Consider the following 23,147-nt stretch of genomic DNA (forward strand, 5'->3'; position numbering starts at 1 on the left):
AGATCCTCCATGTTTTAAATCCTGTCTGTATATAGTCTAAAGTATGAAAGAAATGTATGTAGATTTTTAGAATAACTAATTTCTACATTAAACACAACAATACGCCATCGCATTCGCGACTCTCGCTTTTGATTTCAAAATAACGGCTGCGTGAAATCAGCGTATTGACTGGGCGACTGTCACTCTCCATCATTGCTATGGCTACCAGCCATTCTACAACAGGAGCTGCCCACATGCGCGCACTCGGTTGACTCGCTTATTTCGGAAGAGGAGAGGCGCGTACCGACCGCAAGCCACGAAGTCTCACAATTATGGCAGAGAAAGAGCAGCCAAAAAGATATTTTATTACCTGTGATTCTGACATGATGTCACTCAATTGCACTGCGCTTCTCTCCGTTCCGCACTGGTAAACGCGTCCTCCAGCTGAGCGGTTGGCATCACGCGTTCATGTGTTTTTGGGGCGTGGCTTTGGAATGAGCTGAGAAGGAAGGGGGTGGGAGTTGCCCTGTTGGATACTTTCAAAATCCAGCAGTTTTCTGCTAGTTTCTCAGACTTACCTACCCCGCCTTTAAATGTGAACAATTATCATACAGTTTTATACATGTTTGGTATCATTTGAAAAGTCTCAGTGTGACTGGTACAAATGTCTCATTCTCAAAGATGTAAACCAAAGGTAATAATGTTTTAAGAGTTTCGAGATAACTTGCACACAGAGGAGGGTGTGTCTTCCAGACAAATGGCATCCGGCCCTCAAATGGTGTAAACTCTGAATGCAAATTCCCATTGTTAGTAAATATTTCCATGTGAAAAGAAGTTTCTGTCCATATAATGAAATTCAACAAGAGGCTCAGCGCGATTCTGTAACCCAGACTAGCCTGTGCTGTGAAGTGTAAGAAAAACATTTATATTGTTTATCGCATGTATTTATACATGCATGTACATGTATTTATAATGCCAAGGTTTGCATCTTCTCTCTTTATTCCAGAGCAGTTGATGTTTGTGTTTATCATCTTTGAACTGATTATGAAATTGGCGTGATAATTATTGACATAATAAATTGTAAACATTTAATTTTTATTCTGACTCTGACATTATTTTTAGTAGAGTTAAAAAGAATAGTCAAAAATTCGCTCACATTTAATGATGCACAGATATCATTAAAACCTTTTCATTTATGGAGTCAGATTAAATAACGAGGTAATACAAAAAAAAAATGTATTTCATTTAATCAAATTACTTAGCCATGAGGAAAGGCAGTAACGCGCAGAGACCTTCACCCGTTATCGGAAACCGCCTTTGGGCCGATCAAAACGGGCCTACAGCATTATGTAGAATTGCACAATATAATATTAAATCAAATTATGTAAAATGTCAGAGTAGATTTGAAAAGCAAAGTATTAAAAGTTAAAGGCAAACAAATCATAGTGTTGATTAGAAAATATAGACTCATAATAAATTGACTATTCAAGTGTAACTTATGAAATATTTATATACACTCACCTAAAGGATTATTAGGAACACCATACTAATACTGTGTTTGACCCCCTTTCGCATTCAGAACTGCCTTAATTCTACGTGGCATTGATTCAACAAGGTGCTGAAAGCATTCTTTACAAATAGATAGCCCATATAGATAGGATAGCATCTTGCAGTTGATGGAGATTTGTGGGATGCACATCCAGGGCACGAAGCTCCCGTTCCACCACATCCCAAAGATGCTCTATTGGGTTGAGATCTGGTGACTGTGGGGGCCATTTTAGTAAAGTGAACTCATTGTCATGTTCAAGAAACCAATTTGAAATTATTCGAGCTTTGTGACATGGTGCATTATCCTGCTGGAAGTAGCCATCAGAGGATGGGTACATGGTGGCCATAAAGGGATGGACATGGTCAGAAACAATGCTCAGGTAGGCCGTGGCATTTAAACGATGCCCAATTGGCACTAAGGGGCCTAATGTGTGCCAAGAAAACATCCCCCACACCATTACACCACCACCACCAGCCTGCACAGTGGTAACAAGGCATGATGGATCCATGTTCTCATTCTGTTTACGCCAAATTCTGACTCTACCATCTGAATGTCTCAACAGAAATCGAGACTCATCAGACCAGGCAACATTTTTCCAGTCTTCAACTGTCCAATTTTGGTGAGCTCTTGCAAATTGTAGCCTCTTTTTCCTATTTGTAGTGGAGATGAGTGGTACCCGGTGGGGTCTTCTGCTGTTGTAGCCCATCCGCCTCAAGGTTGTGCGTGTTGTGGCTTCACAAATGCTTTGCTGCATACCTCGGTTGTAACGAGTGGTTATTTCAGTCAAAGTTGCTCTTCTATCAGCTTGAATCAGTCGGCCCATTCTCCTCTGACCTCTAGCATCAACAAGGCATTTTTGCCCACAGGACTGCCACATACTGAATGTTTTTCCCTTTTCACAACATTCTTTGTAAACCCTAGAAATGGTTGTGTGTGAAAATCCCAGTAACTGAGCAGATTGTGAAATACTCAGACCGGCCCGTCTGGCACCAACAACCATGCCACGCTCAAAATTGCTTAAATCACCTTTCTTTCCCATTCTGACATTCAGTTTGGAATTCAGGAGATTGCCTTGACCAGGACCACACCCCTAAATGCATTGAAGCAACTGCCATGTGATTGGTTGATTAGATAATTGCATTAATGAGAAATTGAACAGGTGTTCCTAATAATCCTTTAGGTGTGTGTGTGTATATATATATATATATATATATATATATATATATATACATACCGGTGTATATATATATTTTTTTTAACATAACTCACAAATATTATATTTCATTATAGTTGATGTTTTGTCAGTGACTGATTTTTGAGGGCCTGAATATAGTTCTTTTTTTAGCACTTGTACACATTTTGTGTATCACATATTGTGAGTAAAAACGTATTGATTGTGGTTTGTGCAAGTTCTTTTCTTTTTTTAATATAAAAACAGCAATCTTCTCAGATTTGTTTTTAATTTTAACTGACAGGAGTGATGATCAGTGGGTTTGAGTTTTTACCTTTACCATTGGGGCATGGGTTAAACACTGGATAGAGTTTCTCAGTGAAAGTCTGACCACTGAAAGAGTAGATATGAGATCTGGACTCCACGTCATAAAAAGAGACCAGACCCTTCTCATAATCCACAAACACACCAACCTTCTCAGGTTTCACTCTCAGATATAAAGAGACAGGTGGATTATCACAAGCTAAATATTCATTTTCATTCCTCAAAATCACAGTCGAGACTCCATTCTCAGGACTGAGTGTGATGTCCTCCTCCCTGTTAATGGATTCTCTGATCACTCCTACAGTCCAATCAGTATTTCCCGTCACCTGCACCTCATAGTAAAATCTCCCTGAACTGAATCCCTCCTTTGCCAGAACACAACAAACCACATCAAATCTCTTTGGGTTTTCTGGGACGTTCAGCTTAATGTCTCCACAAATGACTTGTTTTCCATCATCAGACAGGATGAGAAATGGATTCGCTGTATCAGGATCCAGAGTCACATCCACTGAGAGAGATCAGACATTATCAATCAACTTATTTACTAATATAAAACTTATTTTCATAAATATTTTCAGATTTACAGTATAAAATACAGATTATAAACAGTATTGTTGTATTGTGTATTGAAGAAAATGGTGTTAGTCACACTGTACCTGCATACTTCTGTACAAACTTCAACCCTGTGGACACAGATGACAATATAATGATGAATTATTTATAGCAGTAATTTCAGGTTAACAGTGAGTTTCTCTCTACTGGCAGCATAAGTGGCATGTAAATGCAGCTCGTCCCCCAGTTTGTAAAATAAAATGCAGAATGTGTACTTTTGATGAGAGCTCTTCTATTAATAATTCAGTAAAAATGTGTTTGAATTCAAATTACTTTGAAATTTGAGCTGTAAAGTGTCTAAATTGTCCTTATGAGGTGGGAAACTTTTTTTAGACATTATGTAATTTTACAGTTTGTACACAGAGTTACATCCTTTTCTTGTCGTTAAAGTAATACTGCTTTAATATGAGTTTACATGAATAGAACCTTACATAGACAGGGTAAGTTGTGTTATGATTACATTTTTAAAAACAGTATGATCCTTTACAAACTGAGCTTAAATTGGATTTAATCAACCCTCGAGCAGGATTCGTACCGGAGTCTTGGGAACTAGGACACTAAATAAGGACGCTAAAGACTGCAGTGAGGTATATACACACACACACACAGCGCCTACTGGCCTACGTTACAAAAACACTGCTTGTTTCACATTAATAATAATAACGGACTTGCACGTGCCTGTATATATGCCATTGTAATCGTCTTTACATTGATTACAATCGTCATCCATCAAAGCTTTACTGGTGTGCTTGTTTGCTTTATTCAGACCATACAGACTAGTTTTGACTTTAGCAGTGTCTCGTTTGGGTTGATAGAGAAAATTGCCATTTTGGACAAGATTTGAGGACGCGTATTTGCTAAATTTTGTGTCATCTTTAAATGTTCACAACAACTGGCTAAACTGCTACATAAACCCGCCTCCTGTGGGTGATTTGTCTAGCGCCCCCGAGCTGAACTTGAGACATGCGGACAGGCAGAGTGGAGAAATAGGAAAAGCTTATATTTTGCACAGATGATTTTCTATCATATCATATCATACACATATAAATGTACATCATTTATTATTATTGTTTTGTGTGTGTAGCTCAGGGAGGGCGGTGCCCTAGCGCCCTTTATTGACCAGCCGCCACTTAACCCATAATATTCTTTGAAAAATTAATTTCTTTGTTACTGACAAAAATCTACTGTATTTGATATTCACATACCAGTTGGATTGTGTTTTTCCAGTATTGTATCTAGAGTTTTATTCAGTTGAGCAAGAGCTATATACAGTGAGTTCACACCGGAGTCAATCCTGATCTCAGTCCAGTTCTTGGTGTGTGGACGACTGTACAAGGATGAGCTCATCTACAGCAGGAAAGACAAGACTGTTAAATATGTTATTAATTTATATTTAAAGTTAGTATATTTTACACAGTACCTTTCTAACACAGTTAACTAATTTTTCCAAATCGGACTTTATTACTGTGGTAACTTAGTATAAAAAAACAATAGAGAGGAATGCAGGAGTAACTGTGCTTATTTTACAGGATTACACCAGCATGACCTTTCTATCCAACAGGACAGAACATTTTACTGCAACAGGTAATTCCCACACAACACAAGCATATTCACCCCCTAGCGGTAACAACTGGAACGGCTAGAATTGTACTCAATCTACTACATCTCTCCCCCTTAAAGCTAAAACATCCCCAAACATGTCAACTGTCAATTTGCCTTCTTTTTTGGTAAATGGACTGCTTTTATATAGCGCTTTCACAGACCCAATGGCCACCAAAGCGCTTTACATGTTGCCTCACATTCACCCATTCACTCACTCATTCATACACCGACGGCGGTGTCTGCCATGCAAGGCGCCATCCAGCTCGTCGGGAGCAGCTGGGGTTAGGTGTCTTGCTCATGGACACCTCAACACTTGGTCAGGTGGAACCGGGGATCGAACCACCAACCTTTCGGTTTGTAGACAACCTACATGAACCACTGAGCCACTGCCGCCCCAGTTTTTCTTTTCTTTTTTTTAACCAGATAATCTTGCTGAATTATCTAGCAAAATCTTTCAGATATCTTGGTTCACGTTTTTCTCTGGGTGACCTCCTTGTGGTCAACAACACTGGTGGAAGAGCATCTGCTTTCCAATTGCCTTTTGAAATTGTTAAGTATTAGCCTCAGGCTCTTCTTGTGACACTGGTTACAGTCCTTTCTGTTCCCCTGGCTCTACAGGTACATTGCTCACAGGCTGTCCGATTCACTCTCCAATACCTGGTGTATTCTGAAGAAGAAAAAATTTGCAGAATCCGGAACAGTGTGTGCGTCTCCTGCAAACCTGATCAACATGCCTTTTCCAGGTCTGTCCTGTTACTGTCAAGGCAGCATAAGACAGCAGACTGGTAAAACTTTCAACCACAGTAGGAATCCATTGTGGCCCGTAGCTATAATTTCTCACATACACAGAATCACCCACTGAAAAAGTCAGCAGTGCTGTCATGGTCTTCTTTCTGTTTGAGTGATTTCTTTTGCACTTTGGCTGCTAGGTTTGGTAGAAGCAAATAAAAAGTTGATCTTAAACGTCTGGACATCATTATTTCGGCAGGGGACAAACCAGTTGTAGTTTGTGGCATAATCCTATAATTGAACAGGAATCTACACACTCTTGTCTCCAAAGTTTCTGCCTTTATTTTCTTGAGACCAGCTTTGAAGGTCTGCACGACTCTTTTCGCGAACCCATTTGAGGGGGGTTGGCAGGGTGCTGTCCAGGGCAGGTCCATTGTCTGATACCCACATCCGTGGCACGCCGAATACGCTAAAACTTTGCCTGAGCTTTTCTATAGTGATTTGAGAGGTAGTGGTCGTTGTTGGGTATGCATCAATCCAATTTGAAGGCGGATCCACGACAATCGGAAACCTCTTTGCTTGGAAAAGAGTCAACAGACCACACGAGAGAGAGGAATGTAGGAGGGTCGGTTTACAAATAACTGCTTATTTTACAGTATTACACCAGCATGACCTGACTATCCAACAGGACAGAACATTTTACAGCAACAGGTAATTCCCACACAACACAAGCATATTCACCCCCTAGCGGTAACGTGGAAAGTGAAACGGCTAGAATTGTACTCCGTATACTACGATTACCGTTTCAGTTTCTTTTGTATAGTTTCTAAAAGACTGATACAAATACAATGGTCAAGCAGCTCATCAGGTTTGTGAACAGAGAGTTTGTCCAGTAAAATTGTACATGATGACTGATGAGAGATGTTGACAGACCTGTATGAGACGGAGGTGATCGTCAGTGTGTGAGAGCTGCTCCAGCTCAGTGATTTCCTGCTGCTGCTCTTTAATGAGATCTTCAGTCTGTTTATCTGCTGCTTTCTGCTGTTCCTCTATCATCTCCATCCGATCAGACCGACATTTCTCAATGTATCCAATCAGAACTTTGAAAATCTTATCACCGGAGGATTTATCTTTCTCTGTGTTTTTCTGATAAATGAGAACGATTAGAAGGTTAATCTATTCAGTTGTATCTATTTAATTGAGAACCTTTATGAAGCTGACTGAAATAATATAATGCATTATCAATTTTACGTTTTAACCTCCACTCACCTTTCTCATCTCTACTGAGTGCTGGATCTCTTGAATCATCTTCTTTCTGTCCTGGATCATCTGACAAACGGCAGTCTACATACAGAGAAACACAGATAACTTCTAAAAGACAGAATTAATTCAAAATTCTGTGGCGTTTAGTACAGGGATGGGCAACTCCAGCCCTTGAGGGCCACTGTCCTGGCAGAGTTTAGCTCCAACCCTGACAAAAATTATTTTTTAGTAATCCTGAAAACATTGATTAGCTTGTTCAGGTGTGTTTAATTAGGGTTGGAGCTAAACTCTGCAGGACACTGGCCCTCAAGGACCGGAGTTGCCCATCCCTGGTTTAGTACATGTCTTTGAGGATACATTTTTTTTCTTAAAAGTTAAAAAAACTATTGGCAGTTTAAAGGTAGGGCAGGCAATTTCAGAGTGGCTAGCATTAGCAAGCTAGCTTTGAAAGCATCAGATCCCACCATTCCTTCATTGTGTCACCAATGCATCAGATGAGAGACTGCGTTAAATTACCTTATGTCTCAAAGCACATCACATTACAATAATAATGAATATAAATAACTTTTAGAGCTCTTACTTGTACCACCTGACTGCTGTAGATTCATTTTGGCATTGATACTGTTGACATAGAAACCCATAAATCTGCTCAGGGTAGAACGTCACGGGTTGCCATCTCTTAATTACGGTTACGACTGTCACATCCACCAGCTGGAGAGCCCTTAATCTCCACCAGAGGGCACTCCTCCTGACTCCTGGATTTTTCCATTATGAACTTCACTTCCCAGTATCCATTGACTGTTCATGATTGTGTAATTTTGTTTAGCTGTGTGTGATTACCCTTGTTAAAGTCTGCCTATCTAAGGGTGCGTTTACACTTGGCATTAACATGCGATCTTCGTGATCCGATCAAACAGATCGCATCATTAGCCAATCAGGACATTGTGCGTTTACATTTGTTCACATTAAGTAGCCTCTGTATCTGGATAACCGATCGGATTTCTGTTTCCTGCATAAATTAGGTCTGTGGCACGACACCAGATTAAGAGTAAAGATGATACAAATTAAACAATGTCCCAATTGCTTTCACTCACTCATTTTACTTTCAATCTGCAGTAATTAGATAAAATGAAATTTTTTTGAACGAAGGAATACTTCCAGAGTTGATCATACAAAAATAACTGGGTTGATCATGTTAAAGTCACATCGATCATCCGAGTTTAAGCTTATACCGTGCAATGACTATATTGACAGAAATGGGAGATTGATAAACATGCTGAAACAATAAGAACATTCAACATTTAAAACATTTAAAAAAATCAGATTCCGATTATTCCTCTGGCAAAGCAGCGTGCAGCTCTTTAAGATCTCATGACTGACTGTGATTGTACAAGCCGGTGATCGCCTCGTTCAGATAATCTTGCAAAATTAAAATGAAAAATGACACACATAGTAGGTCTATCATGTAAGTCTAAATAAGGGGGCTTTCACACTGGCAGTTTAGTTCGGAACGGGGCACGGTTCGCATGAAAAATCTCTAATGTGAACGCTGTCATGGGACCCAGGTGCGCACTGGGGTACCGAACTCGAGACTGCCTGGAGGAGGTGGTCTGAGTTCGGTTGCTCCCGAACCGTGCTGCGATTCGAGTGTGTGTGAAATAAAGACGGACTCGGGTGCGCACTTGTTCAGGAAGTAAAGTATCCTGCACATGCGTTTTAGTCGATTATGATGTATTTAGTTAAATAAAACACACGTAAGGGATGAAGATTTACCCTGGGTACGAGCAAGAGTGAGTCTGCAGTGTATTCGCGCATAGTGCGTGCAATCAGGGCAACAAATTAATGGAAATCCACTGTTTCCTCAAAAGAGTCCATTTGCAAGCAGCGGAAAGACGGCTTATGCGAAACACACACACACAGTTAACCTGCGTTGTTTACTCAGCTATGAATTATAGCACCAAATTAATAAAAAACACAATATATTGACCCGCGTCGTGTTTTCTATCATGCGCCTTGCACGTTTGCAATGACGTAAGATGCACGCAAATGCACCAGAGTTCGATAGAATCAAGTTGAGTGTAAAACGAGACCAACGCTGCGGGGGGCGCCGGGAACAATCGCGCTCGGCTTCGGACCGCAGCAAACGAGCCCAGTGTAAAAGCCCCCTAAGATTGACGTTTATTGTAAGGTTCAAATAAGTTTCATTTCTAGTCTAAACTGCGTCTGGCCATTATTTTCCGACAGTCACGCGGGGAGACTGCGCGGGGATTTAAATTACGTCCACCTGTGAATGCAGACACGAGGGCTGGATTGCATTTACATTACACTGAGATCCGATCACAATGCGTCCTCGACTACCTCCGAACCTGGACAAGCTGATCCGATAACATTCCGATCAGAAGCGCGTTTACACATGTCTTTTCAATGTGTATGTGGACAACATCCGGATACAGGTCGCGTGTTAATGCCAAGTGAAAACGCAGCCTAAGCCCTGTATTTTCATTCTCACTTTGCATAGTCTTGTTTTGTGTTACAATGCTATTTTGAGCTCCTGTAACCTGCTTTCCCTTGTCTTGGATACCCTTGTTTGCCTGTGTTTTTGGACTCTATCGTTCATTTGGATTGTTTGCTCTATGGTTTTGACCCCATGTCTGTTGTATGGATTACGATTCTGGATTGTCCCAATAAAGCTGCATTTGGATCGTCAACCCAAGTCTCGGAGCAGTTTGTGACAGAAGACTACTAATTGGATCCAGCAGTGACAATTAAGCATCTCTGACAAGGAGAGTGCAGCATCAAGGACCATGTACTGGACATTGCATTGGCTCACTTAACCAACATGGACAAGATTCCCCAAATGATCTTTTTTGGGGGCAGGTTGTCTGATCCACTCAATATAATTATGCTGCTACAGGACCCAGACTGGACTTTGGCACATTATACTGATTTGTCATTGCAGCTGAGCAGTTCTCCTTTTAATCTGGAGGAGGAACCTTCTCCTAAAAACTTTTCACTTACCGTTTTAACACAATTCTGATTCAGCAAGTCTGATGATCCCAGGTCCAGTACTCACGGCGCTTCTGAGTCCAGTGGTCCCAAATCTCCAGCCGACATTGAAGCTCCACCTTAAGCTATAAATGTTGTCCTTAGGCGTTTGAGACTGGCTTCCAGTTTAGTGGACCTACTGTTGATGCCGATGTGAGCAGTTGGCATCTTAGTGGTCCTGACATCGTCCTTGAGTCTAGTACATCCAAATCCGGTGGTCTCGAGTCTGGAGGTCTCAGAGGTTCTCCCACCGTTGAATGCGCTCCCAGTTACTGCAATGATGGTCATTCTATGTGTCTGGGCCATGAACGCTTCTTCAGTTTCTCCAGAGGCAGCGGCACCTGACCTAATTTTATCTGAGGCTGCAACTACTGTTCTTGAACTCTCAGTATGTCCTGCTATGGTCAAGGAGATCAATTATGAAGTCTCTGCTTCATCGTCTGTCTGCGAACTGTCTGTCTGTCCAGCTATGACCACAGTGGTTGCCTGTGAAAATCCCTCTCTGCCTAGATACGACCACAGTGGTTGTCCCTGAGCTTTCTGTCTGTCCTGTCACGACCAGGGATGTCGCATTCAAAAACTGCTTGCTTTGGTAATTACTGACCTTTCTGCTTGTTTTAACAAACGTTCTGGTTGATCTTCTATAGGGATCATCTGACCAGTCTGATCTGCGCTGGTGGTCTTCTGCTCCGCCGTTGTGGTCACCAGTTATGCCTTGGTGGTCTTCAGGGGGAGGCTATGTCACATCCGCTAGCTAAAGTATTCTTAATCTCCATCAGAGGGCACTTCTCCTGACTCCTGGGATTTTTTCTATTATTAACTTAATTTTATGATATCCATTGTCTGTTCCCATGATTGTGTGATTTCGTAAAGCTGTGTGTGATACCCTTGTTAAAGTCTTCCTATGTTTTCAATTGCGTAGTCTTGTTTTGTGTTGCACTGTATTGAGCGCCCGTACTTCTGTTCTTGTTTGCTTGCCTTTGTTTTTCTTTGTTTTTGGAGTTTATCGTACATTTGAATCGTTTGCTCTATGGTTTTGAGCCTATGTCTGTCATATGGATTACCATTCTGGATTATCCCAATAAAGCTGTTAAGGCAGTTCGTGACAGAAAACGACATCACTATATGGATCCAGCAGTGGATCTAGCTCGTTGTTTTGGTTCAGGATGAACTGTAAAAGGCGATTGCTGTTTGTTTGCGGTGCAATAATGAGTGTTCAACCAATGTACGCTCAACGGCTAGAGAATACCCATAGTGCACTGTGACTATCACGCCGAATGAATTCCCATGTCTCGATGGGATGAATCAAATGATTTTGAACACACCCTGTGGTTCTACAACTCTGGATAGTCTTACAGAACACAATGTCAAAGTGTGATGTTTGCGTGAGAAGGGTGCGGGAAGGTATGGAAATAAACTCACCTAAAGGATTATTAGGAACACCATACTAATACTGTGTTTGACCCCCTTTCACCTTTAGAAACTGCCTTAATTCTACTTTGCATTGATTCAACAAGGTGCTGAAAGCGTTCTTTAGAAATGTTGGCCCATATTGATAGGATTGCATCTTGCAGTTGATGGAGATTTGTGGGATGCACATCCAGGGCACGAAGCTCCCGTTGCACCACATCCCAAAGATGCTCTATTGGGTTGAGATCTGGTGACTGTGGGGGCCATTTTAGTACAGTGAACTCATTGTCATGTTCAAGAAACTAATTTTGAAATGATTCAAGCTTTGTGACATGGTGCATTATCCTGCTGGTAGTAGCCATCAGAGGATGGGTACATGGTGACCATAAAGGGATGGACATGGTCAGAAACAATGCTCAGGTAGGCCATGGCATTTAAACGATTGGCACTAAGGGGTCTAAAGTGTGCCAAGAAAACATCCCCCACACCATTACACCAGCACCACCAGCCTGCACAGTGGTAACAAGGCATGCTGGATCCATGTTCTCATTCTGTTTACGCCAAATTCTGACTCTACCATCTGAATGTCTCAACAGAAATCGAGACTCATCAGACCAGGCAAAATTTTTCCAGTGTTCAACTGTCCAATTTTGGTGAGCTCTTGCAAATTGTAGCCTTTGTAGTGGAGATGAGTGGTACCCGGTGTGGCCTTCTGCTGTTGTAGCCCATCCGCCTCAAGGTTGTGCGTGTTGTGGCTTCACAAATGCTTTGCTGCATACCTCGGTTGTAACGAGTGGTTATTTCAGTCAAAGTTGGTCTTCTATCAGCTGGAATCAGTCAGCCCATTCTCCCCTGACCTCTAGCATCAACAAGGCATTTTCGCCCACAGGACTGCAGCACACTGGATGTTTTTCCCCTTTTCACACCCTTCTTTGTAAACCCTAGAAATGGCTGTGCGTGAAAATCCCAGTAACTGAGCAGATTGTGAAATACTGTCCGACCGGCCCGTCGGCACCAACAACCATGCCCCGCTCAAAATTGCCTAAATCACCTTTCTTTACCATTCTGACATTCAGTTTGGAGTTCAGGAGATTGTCTTGACCAGGACCACACCCCTAAATGCATTGAAGTAACTGCCATGTGATTGGTTGATTAGATAATTGCATTAATGAGAAATTGAACAGGTGTTCCTAATAATCCTATAGGTGAGTGTATATATATATATATATATATATATATATATATATATCAGATCAGATCAAATGCAATGATTAAACAAACATTTATCGGTCTTGAGACTTTCACTGAAGATATTTGTCGGTTTGACAAATAAGAGTTATTTGACAAAAAAATAGTTGAATAAGTATTAACATCCAAATAAACATCCAAACTATTAAGAATGAAATCTAGAATTCTTTCACAGCATGTATAGCTGAATGAAACACTCCAGCCATCTACTGGCCATTATTGTCATAACATTATTTTGACCTGACATGAAAGTCTAGTTCTTTTTTCACCAGATGGCAGAAATGTTTAAATTTATAGAATTTTAGATTTATACTGTAGTTAAGGTCCAAAAATGTAGTATTTGTTCATACAAATGATACTGAAATAAAGAAATTTACATAAGATCTATGAACTAAATTACCCAAAATCCCCCAAAAGTGCATAATTTTATTGTTACTACACTGTAAACTTTACTATAAATTTCAATTGCTGACTTAATTTTTTTTAGCATATTTAAATCGCTGTACAAGTAACTTTAACTTATATTATATTAAACTGACTTTAAAAACTGAGTTGAATCTTGTATAACTTAAAAGTTGAAATTGTATAAAATATTTTGATGAGTAAACATTATGTAAAAACATAACTTGCCATGACTTACTGATCATATTTTTTTACAGTGTGCTTTAGGGAATTCAGTTTTACACTTAAAAAAAAAAAAAGTTACACACGCAGTTCAAAAATAACTAGGAAGAGCCCATGTGTCTTCCTTATAAGGTTATTAAGCTTATAAGGGTTAAAGTGTTTCGTTTTTACCTTCTTCTCTCGACTCTCCTCCTCTATAGGAACAGTGTTGTGAGTCCTGTGTTCTCCTTCAGTGCAGGACACACAAACACACGTCTGATCATCTCTACAGAACAGCTCCAGAGGTCTCTCGTGTTTTTGGCATATATAATTCTCCAGATTATCCACAGCGTTGATCAGTGTGTGTTTCATTAGACGTGGTACTCTGCTATGAGGCTCCAGATGAGTCTCACAGTAAGAGCTTTGACACGTCAGACAGGTCTTCACAGCTTTCTGCTTTCTTTCATCACAGATGTCACAGAACACTGGAGGATCACTGGAGGACGCCATGGCTGACAAAACAAATGACAATATAACATCTACATTGCTGAATAGACCGTCAATAGAGCAACTTTTATATTAATAGTTCCCCTTCGATATGGTTCACTCGCATTGGGTCAGTTTCTAATGTGTATAGGGAAACTTCGTTTTCTCCGAATACTGAAGCCTGATTGGTTCACGCACGGCTGTGCTTTGCACAGACAAATGGCTTTTCAGCCCACCGAAATGGGTGGGGCCGACTGCATTTAAGTCGCGCTAAAAAGCCATTTCAGTCAGAATTTCTCTCCTTCAGCCTCTTTACCTAAGACCACACTCCTGGCTGGCTCTGACATTAAGACATGACAGCAAGAGCGTAGGAACCGGGATTGGAGGTGTGTCCCCTCCAATATTTGAGACAGTTGCATTTGTCCCACCCAAAAATTATACCGCGGCGCAGAGGAGAAAAATATTTCATTTTTTTAAATCTTTAACTTGCATGCTTTTATTTTGAAAGCCCAACACAGCGTCTTGTCACCGGCGCTCCCCCTCAACGGCTCAGACTGTTTGGGAAGCGGGAGTTTGCAGCTGGCGAGTGCCGACATGTCAGAGGTTAAGATGAAAAGACAGCAGCAGCTCAGTTTAAGTGATTTCTTTCTCATGGGGAAGAAAAGAAAGAAAGGAAGTGTGAGTTGGTAATAATTTTGCCCAGGAGGATAATTATTTTTAACAGGATTTTCTGTCTTGTTGATGTTAAGCTGATGTTGTGATTCAAATAGTAGGTGTAACGATACACATATTCATATTGAAACGTTCGGCATGAGGCGTTCGGCTTGGTACGCGTTACACGCGTCCTGACGAGGCATACGATACAACTAAGAAAATAAAATTTATTAAGAAAATTTTAATTCAAATTTTGATAAATACATGTTATTTTTTAATCTACAAAACTGGATGATTAGGCCTGCAATTAAATAATTGATTTGATATTTATCAGTTAATTACTCCCTTTCAAAATGTGTTTTCCTTTATCTTTACAAATATATCTTTTTAGCCGAATAAAGTATGTTGGTGAATGTTTTGCAGTGTAGTTAATTTATTATATATTTCTGTTCAAACCATTAACGGATCTGTCAGGTTTCCGATATGTTTCCCCAATGTTAAACTCATTCCTACGCCCCTGCATGAGAGGATTCTAATTTTAGGATCTTTCTGTAATTCACCCCAGAACTTATGTTCACTGAGTAATTTAGTTTGTGTTTTCAAAAAATGGATGTTGCATAGTTAAAAAGTATTATAACTACTTAAACTATGAACCTCTGTCAAAGCAGCCATTAATGCCATAAGCAGGCATATGAGACAGCAGTTTCTGACAGGAAGTCCCTTCATCCCCATCACTAACTCTAACCTCAGTGGGAAGTCCCTTCATCTCCTCAGTGAGAAGTCCCTTCATCTCCATCACCAACTCTAACCTCAGAGAGCCTATAAGCTCCGCCTATAAATGCCAGTCTAAGACCCTGTGCTTCAAATGGCTGTAGTTAGATCTATTGGGCTGCAGAATAATCATCTAAATACAGAAACTAAATGTGTGTCTGGGAGCCACAATACAGCAAATGTAACCGTTTTATACAACACCATTTTATACAATCATGAATATATATTTTGATATATAAAAGACAACATAAAAAGGCATGGGCAGCCCAAGCCTTTATGGGGCCAAGAGCCGCATTTTATTTTGAGGCCCATTTAAAATCAGAATATAAGTATAGCTTACTCACTAAACACTACCATTCACTAAAATATTGAACCATTAGCGATACCGATTTAAAACGAGAGCGCCATTGACTGTCAAGGTTGAACGCCCCGCCCCTCATAGTCCAGTCATTTTATGAAAAAAGGTTGAACAAATTGCAACAGAAGCAAACTCTACTGATTTTGTATCCTCAATATGTCCTGAGTAAGGGAGAAAAAGCCCTGAAGAATCCCATTAGGGGAAAGTTTTGAAAAAGACCCAAATATTACAAATATATAAGACCCTATTCATTCTTTTTCTCACGTGAATAGGGTACAATTTTTAACCTTTAGATATCACCATGAAAATTACTGAGTTGATTACTTCAAGACCAACAAAAAATTTATTACAAGATTTTTGAAATTGTTTGTTAACATTCGATGTTAACAAACTGTGCATAATCTAATTATGTATGTGCTCATTTGCATAAATACCCAACAGATCTAAACATTGGGTATAGCCAACCCATGTTAACAAACAATTTCAAAAAACTTGCAGCTGTCCTTGCATATGATGTGAATGTACGTTGAGTTGTACCTAGGCTATTACCTAGGTATTATACATAGGCTGTTAATTTACCAGCCAACTTTAGTTAGCTTGCAACATAACCTAATTTAGTTAACATTCATATTTTCAACATACCTTTATCTTGCTGTTTCATCTCCTCCTCTGGTTTCTTCTTTTTTCCTTTTTCTTCACCAGTGGGGGAATGTGTCCTTTTTTGTGACATGACAGTTTTGCTGCTGCCTCTATCAGTCGCAGTCCTTTCTGAAACGCTGCTGTTTGAAGAAGCTTCCTGTTCATGGTTTAGTTTTACTTTCTAACCTGCAGTGATGTCATATAGCTCCACCCATAATCATAAATATGGAACAGTTCGTAATTCATCCCTGCTGAGTGTGTCAACAGTGTAAGAAACTTATAGAATATCAACTTATCACAGTGAAATCTTCTGATATTTTCTTAGGTCTTGTAAAAATGGTAAGTCATGTAATGATGTTACAGCTCCACCTATTAAAGGGTTAGTTCACCCAAAAATAAAAATTCTGTCAGTATTTACTCACCCTCATGTTGTTCCAACCCCGTAAGACCTTTGTTCATCTTCGGAACACGAATTAAGATATTTTTGATGAAATCTGAGAGCTGGATCACTCCTCCATAGGCTTCTTTAGGGATTGAACTTGCAGGCCCCGAAAAGTTATTACAGACATCGTTAAAATAGTCCAAGTGACTACAGTGGCTCCATCTTAAGTTTATCAAACGACGAGAATACTTTTTGTGCGCAAAAAAACTAAAATAACGACTTTATTTCAACTATTCATGTCCTTCTCTGTGGGCCTCGAGTCAGTTCACTAGTGTAAAAGCGTAGAGCTTCTGTTGTTGTACGTCACACGCATCACACACATGACCAGCGTCGGCCAATAGTGAGCCTACGTGTGACGTAGCTCTACGCAATTACACTACGCTAACTGACTAGAGGCCCACAGAGAAGAAAATGTATAGTTGAAATAAAGTCGTTATTTTTGTTTGTTTTTGCGCACAAAAAGTATTCTCGTCGCTTGATAAACTTAAGATTCAGCCACTGTAGTCACTTGGACTATTTTAACGATGTCTTTAATAACTTTTCGGCATAAAGGAAATCGCGAGCTTCCTACTCATATTTACGACATTGTGGGGCTTTCGCCGCGTGTGATTGCTACTATACAGAATGCCAGGGGCGTTTCTATGCGGTCCTTATATGGCTGTAAGTGGCAAGTGTTCGAAGGATGGTGTGATGGGCGTGGTCTCACATCATATCAGTGCAAAGTTCCTGACATTTTGTGTTTCCTTCAAGACCTCATGGAAAAAGGGAGGTCTTTTTCCACAATTAAGGTCAACCTGGCTGCGATTTCGGCCTGTCATGTGGGTTTTGAGGGTTCAACAATCGGGCAGCATCCTCTAATCCGCAGATTTATGAAGGGTGTCCTTCGCTCTTTGCCAGTTGTCGGGAGAACTGTTCCTGAGTGGGACCTCTCCATGGTGCTGGAGGCTCTGTCTCAATATCCTATTGAGCCTCTGGGAAGTATTTCCCTAAAGCTGCTGTCCTTTAAGACAGCTTTGCTCTTGGCCTTGGCATCAGCCAAATGTGTCAGTGAGCTACATGCACTCTCGGTTCATCCCTCGTGCACTAAATTCTCTCTTAGTGGAGATAAGGTTTCCCTTAAGCCTAATCCGGCATTTTGAGCCCACGTGCAAATTAGCTCTGATTGCGCGCTGTGCACGCACCTGGCCACCAGGGGGCCCCCCAATCGAGTTTAAAAATTTTTTTTTTGATGACTTAAATAAGTGACATAAATGAATGAATGAATATGAATGAATGAATGAATGAATAATTCAAGACAAGAAAATTCTGATTTCATGATCAATATACCTGCCAACAAATGCTTCTGTGTCTGCTAGCGTTTAAGTCATGCGCATAATCTAGACACCTCGCGAGTGCATAGACAATTCGTGCGCAACTGCGCATAGTCACGGTATCAGTTTAAGTTGGAGAGAATAGCCGCAGGGGAACTTAACCTTCTAGGTGTAAGGTTAGCAGTTTGAATAAATAATAAACATAGCAGTTTGAACTCTTCTCCACTTTATTATACCACACATCAGATCACTAACTCCAAAACCCCGCGACACTCCACTACCAAGTGCGCACGACCCAATCTACGGCAAGTCCCGAGGGGAAAAATAGATTGCATACACACATACAACGAGCGCCAGTACATCATTACCGTTATTATAGTAACAGACTTTGTTGGATTCTGTCATGTACAATCCAACAAAGTCTGTTACAATAATAATAATACAAAATATTTTGAGGACAGATACACTGTATTGAGACAGTTGAGAAATAATAATAATATTTTTACAGTTTTCAACAATAATTGTCATTGTTGAACCCTTGTTCTTATTATGTTTCTGATTTCTCAGTTTTGTCATTATTTTTTGCAAATAATTTATTTTATATAAGTTTTGAGACAGTTTGTTTTAAGAAGTTTCAAATAGTTAGTAAAAGAGTAAAGTAAAAGTTTCTACTTTTTTATTTAAGTAGGCATCTAATTTTTATTTAGTATTTATTTTGTATTAATACATAACCTCACTGTATTCATTTATAATCAGTGCTTTAAGTGGGCCGGTACGCGTCGGTACTCAGTACCTCCACTTCCAAATATAGCTCTTGAGCGTACCGCCACCTCTCCGTGCGCACAGAACGTGCTTTTAGCGTACCGGTACGCTCATTTGCACATCTGTTTTAATCATTTGGCTGCGCTGTCGCTTTTCAGAGCGCCCTTCACAATGCACGCTTCCTAATTCATCCCACCGAGAGCAGAGACTACATTACCCATACACCCTTGAGTTTTACAAGTGAAAAGAGCATTCGTCGCTTTTGCCGCTGTCTACGTTTACATGGATACAATCGGAATGAAATCAATACGATTGATGAATCCGAACAAGGTGTTTACATGAATGATAAATCAAGTAATCGGGTTGATGTGCGAGTTTATATGTAACAAGTTTCAAATCGGATCTGATTTTTTGACATGCACAAACTGCACGAATATACAGAGTTTCCCGCTGTTCGCGCATAAATATTCTCCTCTATTGGTTCTTTATTTGTTTTAAACAGCAGACGTAATATTAATTCGTCTCTGGTCATAATTTAGAGCATATCAACCGTTTTGCCGTGCTGATCACGAAGTAAAAATGCCCCTCCCCGCGGCCAAAACCAGGCGTCTGTGCATGAGAATCCACAACAAGGACTAGTGGGACGTTGTCCTGCTTCACTTCACATATGCGCGAGTAAAATGAGAATTTTAGAATGACGGGAAGCTTATTAATATGACACTTTACAGGAAAAACAGCTTGGAAAAACAGCTTGTTCCGCGCGGTATACTCATTATGTTTATTTAACGTCATTGCACATGTGCAGTCCTTTCAGTTTCGGTTTTCAATCAAGTGTTTACATGTTCTCTCGATCGGATTACATAGGGGATAAACCACCCCTTTCAATCCGATCGAAATGTCATTCGGATCGAGCTCAATCGGATCGATTATGGTGTTTGCATGAGGGTTTTTTAGTCCGATCGAGCCGTCAATCCGATTATAAGTGTCCATGTGTCAATCATGGTGTCAACTAGACATGTGCCGGTATTCGGTAATGCGATAAATCGCGGTAATGAATATGCACGATATTGTTATCGCGGGGACTTCGAAATACCGTGAAAAATAATAGATCCGAATTTAGATTTTTAGAACGCGCATCAGCTTATTTTCCATCAACCGCTTAAAAAACAATGCGTATATGCTGCGCAAAACACATGTGCACTTTGATGTAAACAATCCCCACATCACATGTATAAGCACTGTGTGCATGCAGTGTGCACTCTAGTCTAATGCAAACAATCCTCACATGGAGAAGAAGCACGGCGGAAGGAGGAACGCTGCCGACTATTTATCCCCCGCATGGCTGCCAACTCTCACGCATTCAGCTTGAGACTCGACACTTTCACACGGTCTCGCGCCACACATCCATTTTCTCACCCAGAGAAAAATCGCGGAGCAAAGAGGACACTGACACCGACAGACTAGACAGAGCAGGTTACTTTTGATATGAAAAAAATATCAGCTCTCAGGTTTTATAACGAAATTCAGACAATAAATACTGTTTTGGTGCTTGTAAATGTGACGTGACAGATCGCGCGCCTCAGATCAAGTAAACCGATCATCTGTTACTTTTTATTAAAGATACAGTACAACCCACCGAAAGGTACGTACTTTCGATCAATCAGTGTTTTTCAACCACGGAAAGAGGTCAATAACACTGCAGGAGAACAATTATGTCACAGAACGTTACATTTACCTCAGGAAAGCCATTTAATGTTAGTTGACTATAAGAAAATAGCTATAGAGAGGAGTATTTTGCTAAATATGTGCACTATATTATTTTAATATATGTTTACTTGTCATTATATAATTGTTATTATAATGAAAATTACGGCATATTACATTTTTATATTTATATTATTATTATATTTATATTGTATGCATTATATTTAATTTCTCTCTGTATGTTTACAGCATTATGTGAGATATATTTTTTCTTGAGAAACATTTAAATGCAGGCTATCTACTGTAGCCTACCTAATATTTATCCAAATGAGTCAATATTGAATCAAGATTGAAATTAAATCCAAGAATTTAATTGAAATCATGAAAATTGTGTTAAGCAATAATACAAACAGTAGCCTCAGTAACCATGTAAACATTATAACATGTTGTCACTAAAAAATAAAATTAATGTTTTGACAATCACAATTACACATTGTGATGCAAGTTTTTTTTTAGATACCCCCAATCCGTCTGTTTCTCTTGTGCAATTAAAATATCGTGATAATACCGTATACCGTGATAAAAGCTCAATCAATTAATCGCAGCATGAAAATTTGATACCGGCACATGCCTAGTGTCAACTCAACGTGGTCCGGAGAGGGTGTGTGAAACGGGTAAAGAAATGAATGAACCATAGCAAGACTCATGTTTATGTTCTACTCTTCTATGGTTATTATGTTATTATTTTTTATAATTTATTTTATGTAGCCTACATTTTGTTCAAAATGTTTTCAATACCCTTTTGCACATTTTATTTATGTTCAGTAGCTCTTTCTAGCTCAAGCAAATCCACAATTAAATTATTTTTTTATAAGGCCGTCTGTTGACTGTAAATATATATATATATATAAAACCTAAAAATATATATTTTTTATACCTCAGGGGAGGAGGGGAGTCAGCAAAAAAATAAAAAATAATAATTTATAATAGAGTACCGGCACCTCTTTTGGGCCACTTAAAGCACTGTTTATAATGTATCATTATTGCGTGACATTTGTGTCAATAATCATCAAGCACATGTGACTTCGCGTAGTGGGAGGGGCCCCCAAATCAAATTCTGCTTAGGGCCCCCAAAAGGCTCGGACCGGCTCTGGCACGCAGCCTATGCAAACACACTCATATCACAGTCATATCAGTTCGCTGCCGAGTTGGCAACAGTTCTCTTGCATAACATCAAATTGATATTTGAAATATGACTCACCAAGTCAAGAAAATAATGTATGTTTAAACCCTTTGATGCTCCGTGGATCTGCATCAGCCTCTATTTCTAATCCTCTGCATCGTCCTCCTCTCACTCCGACGACAGCTTCTCCAAGGTATCGCGTCCACTCAAAAATCCAATCCTTTATTTATATTTAGTCACTTTTCTCTCTAAATCAATCGATAACTGCGGAGAGTTTCAGGAGATCACTTCGTCTGACTCGCTCTCTCTCTCTCGTCTGTTGCTCGCGCTGACGCTGACAAAGGCGTGGGCGCGACCTGAATGCGCTGCTGCTATTGGCTCATCGAAGTGTCAGTCACTGTAGAAAAATCAGTGATTGGGTGATTCTTCTGTCCTTCTAAAACTTTTTTTTCATGTTGTAAAGATCGTATTTACAAGCTGAACGCACATGAACGCCGTAAACTTTTGTGATTTTCTTTAAGGCCCGATCTTTACGAGTTGGGGCCGTGTCAGTGAGAAACATGGCGGAATACCACAATACTTAAAGGTATTTTTAGCAATGTTGCTAGACTTTATACTATTTACAGCGAAGTAAGTTAATTGCCTGCACAGAATAAGATATCATTATAATATATCAATATGTAACAAAGTTTACAGTGTCTTCAATAAATTAATTAAAAACATACAATAGCAAAACATACGGTGGCCGAGAGGTGCAAAACAAATCACAATTATAAGAACAAAATAACAATTCAGAAAACACAACCGACAATTCAGAAAACACAACGACAATTCAGAAAGCAAAATAACAATTCAGAAAACACAATAACAATTGTATTTTCGCTGATTGGATCGCTGATTGGACGAGACACCTGTCAATCAAGCTTTACAGGAAGTAAGAAATTTGTGATCAACTTTGTTTTGCTAAATGCGAAAATGGAACACATTAACCATAACTTTGAAGAAGGACATTCATGTGCCGTGATTGTGGACATGCTGGCGACATACCCCGATATTAAAACTATTTACAAGATTACTAAAAAATATTTACATGCGCTTCGTGAGGCACACACGCATGGTCTCTCGCTCTCTGTCTCTACCTCTCTGCCGTGTGCTACACGGTTTGGAGCTCGCAAGCTCTAGATTCTCTAGAGCTCCGAGTTTTTAACTAATTTGCGGGCATCAGGGAGCCGCTATCAATATGCGGGGAACTTCCGGGAGACTTGGGATGTCTGCATATCACTCCATGGGACCGAACTATCTT

The 23,147-nt window shown here is 39.9% G+C and overlaps 1 protein-coding gene across 2 annotated transcripts; it reads right to left on the reverse strand.

Moving 5' to 3' along the window:
- Positions 1-2,928: 2,928 nt before the first annotated feature.
- On the reverse strand, positions 2,929-22,169 carry LOC143725535 (E3 ubiquitin-protein ligase TRIM39-like). Of its 2 annotated transcripts, XM_077218014.1 has the most exons (8): positions 21,919-22,169; positions 16,447-17,073; positions 13,728-14,047; positions 7,236-7,310; positions 6,900-7,112; positions 4,841-4,982; positions 3,680-3,706; positions 2,929-3,531 (listed from the first exon to the last, which is right to left on the reverse strand). In XM_077218014.1, the coding sequence occupies exons 2-8, from the start codon at positions 16,532-16,534 to the stop codon at positions 2,993-2,995; spliced, it is 1,404 nt and encodes a 467-aa protein (XP_077074129.1). In that variant the 5' UTR covers positions 16,535-17,073; positions 21,919-22,169; the 3' UTR covers positions 2,929-2,992. The 2 variants fall into 2 exon arrangements, with proteins under 2 accessions (XP_077074129.1, XP_077074128.1); XM_077218013.1 differs by lacking the exon at positions 21,919-22,169 and having other exon boundaries at positions 16,447-19,120.
- Positions 22,170-23,147: the final 978 nt, after the last annotated feature.

Source organism: Siphateles boraxobius, unplaced genomic scaffold (assembly GCF_051911475.1).
Source record: "Siphateles boraxobius isolate OS27281-9 unplaced genomic scaffold, OSU_SipBor_1 77, whole genome shotgun sequence".
Taxonomy (NCBI): Eukaryota; Metazoa; Chordata; class Actinopteri; order Cypriniformes; family Leuciscidae; genus Siphateles; species Siphateles boraxobius.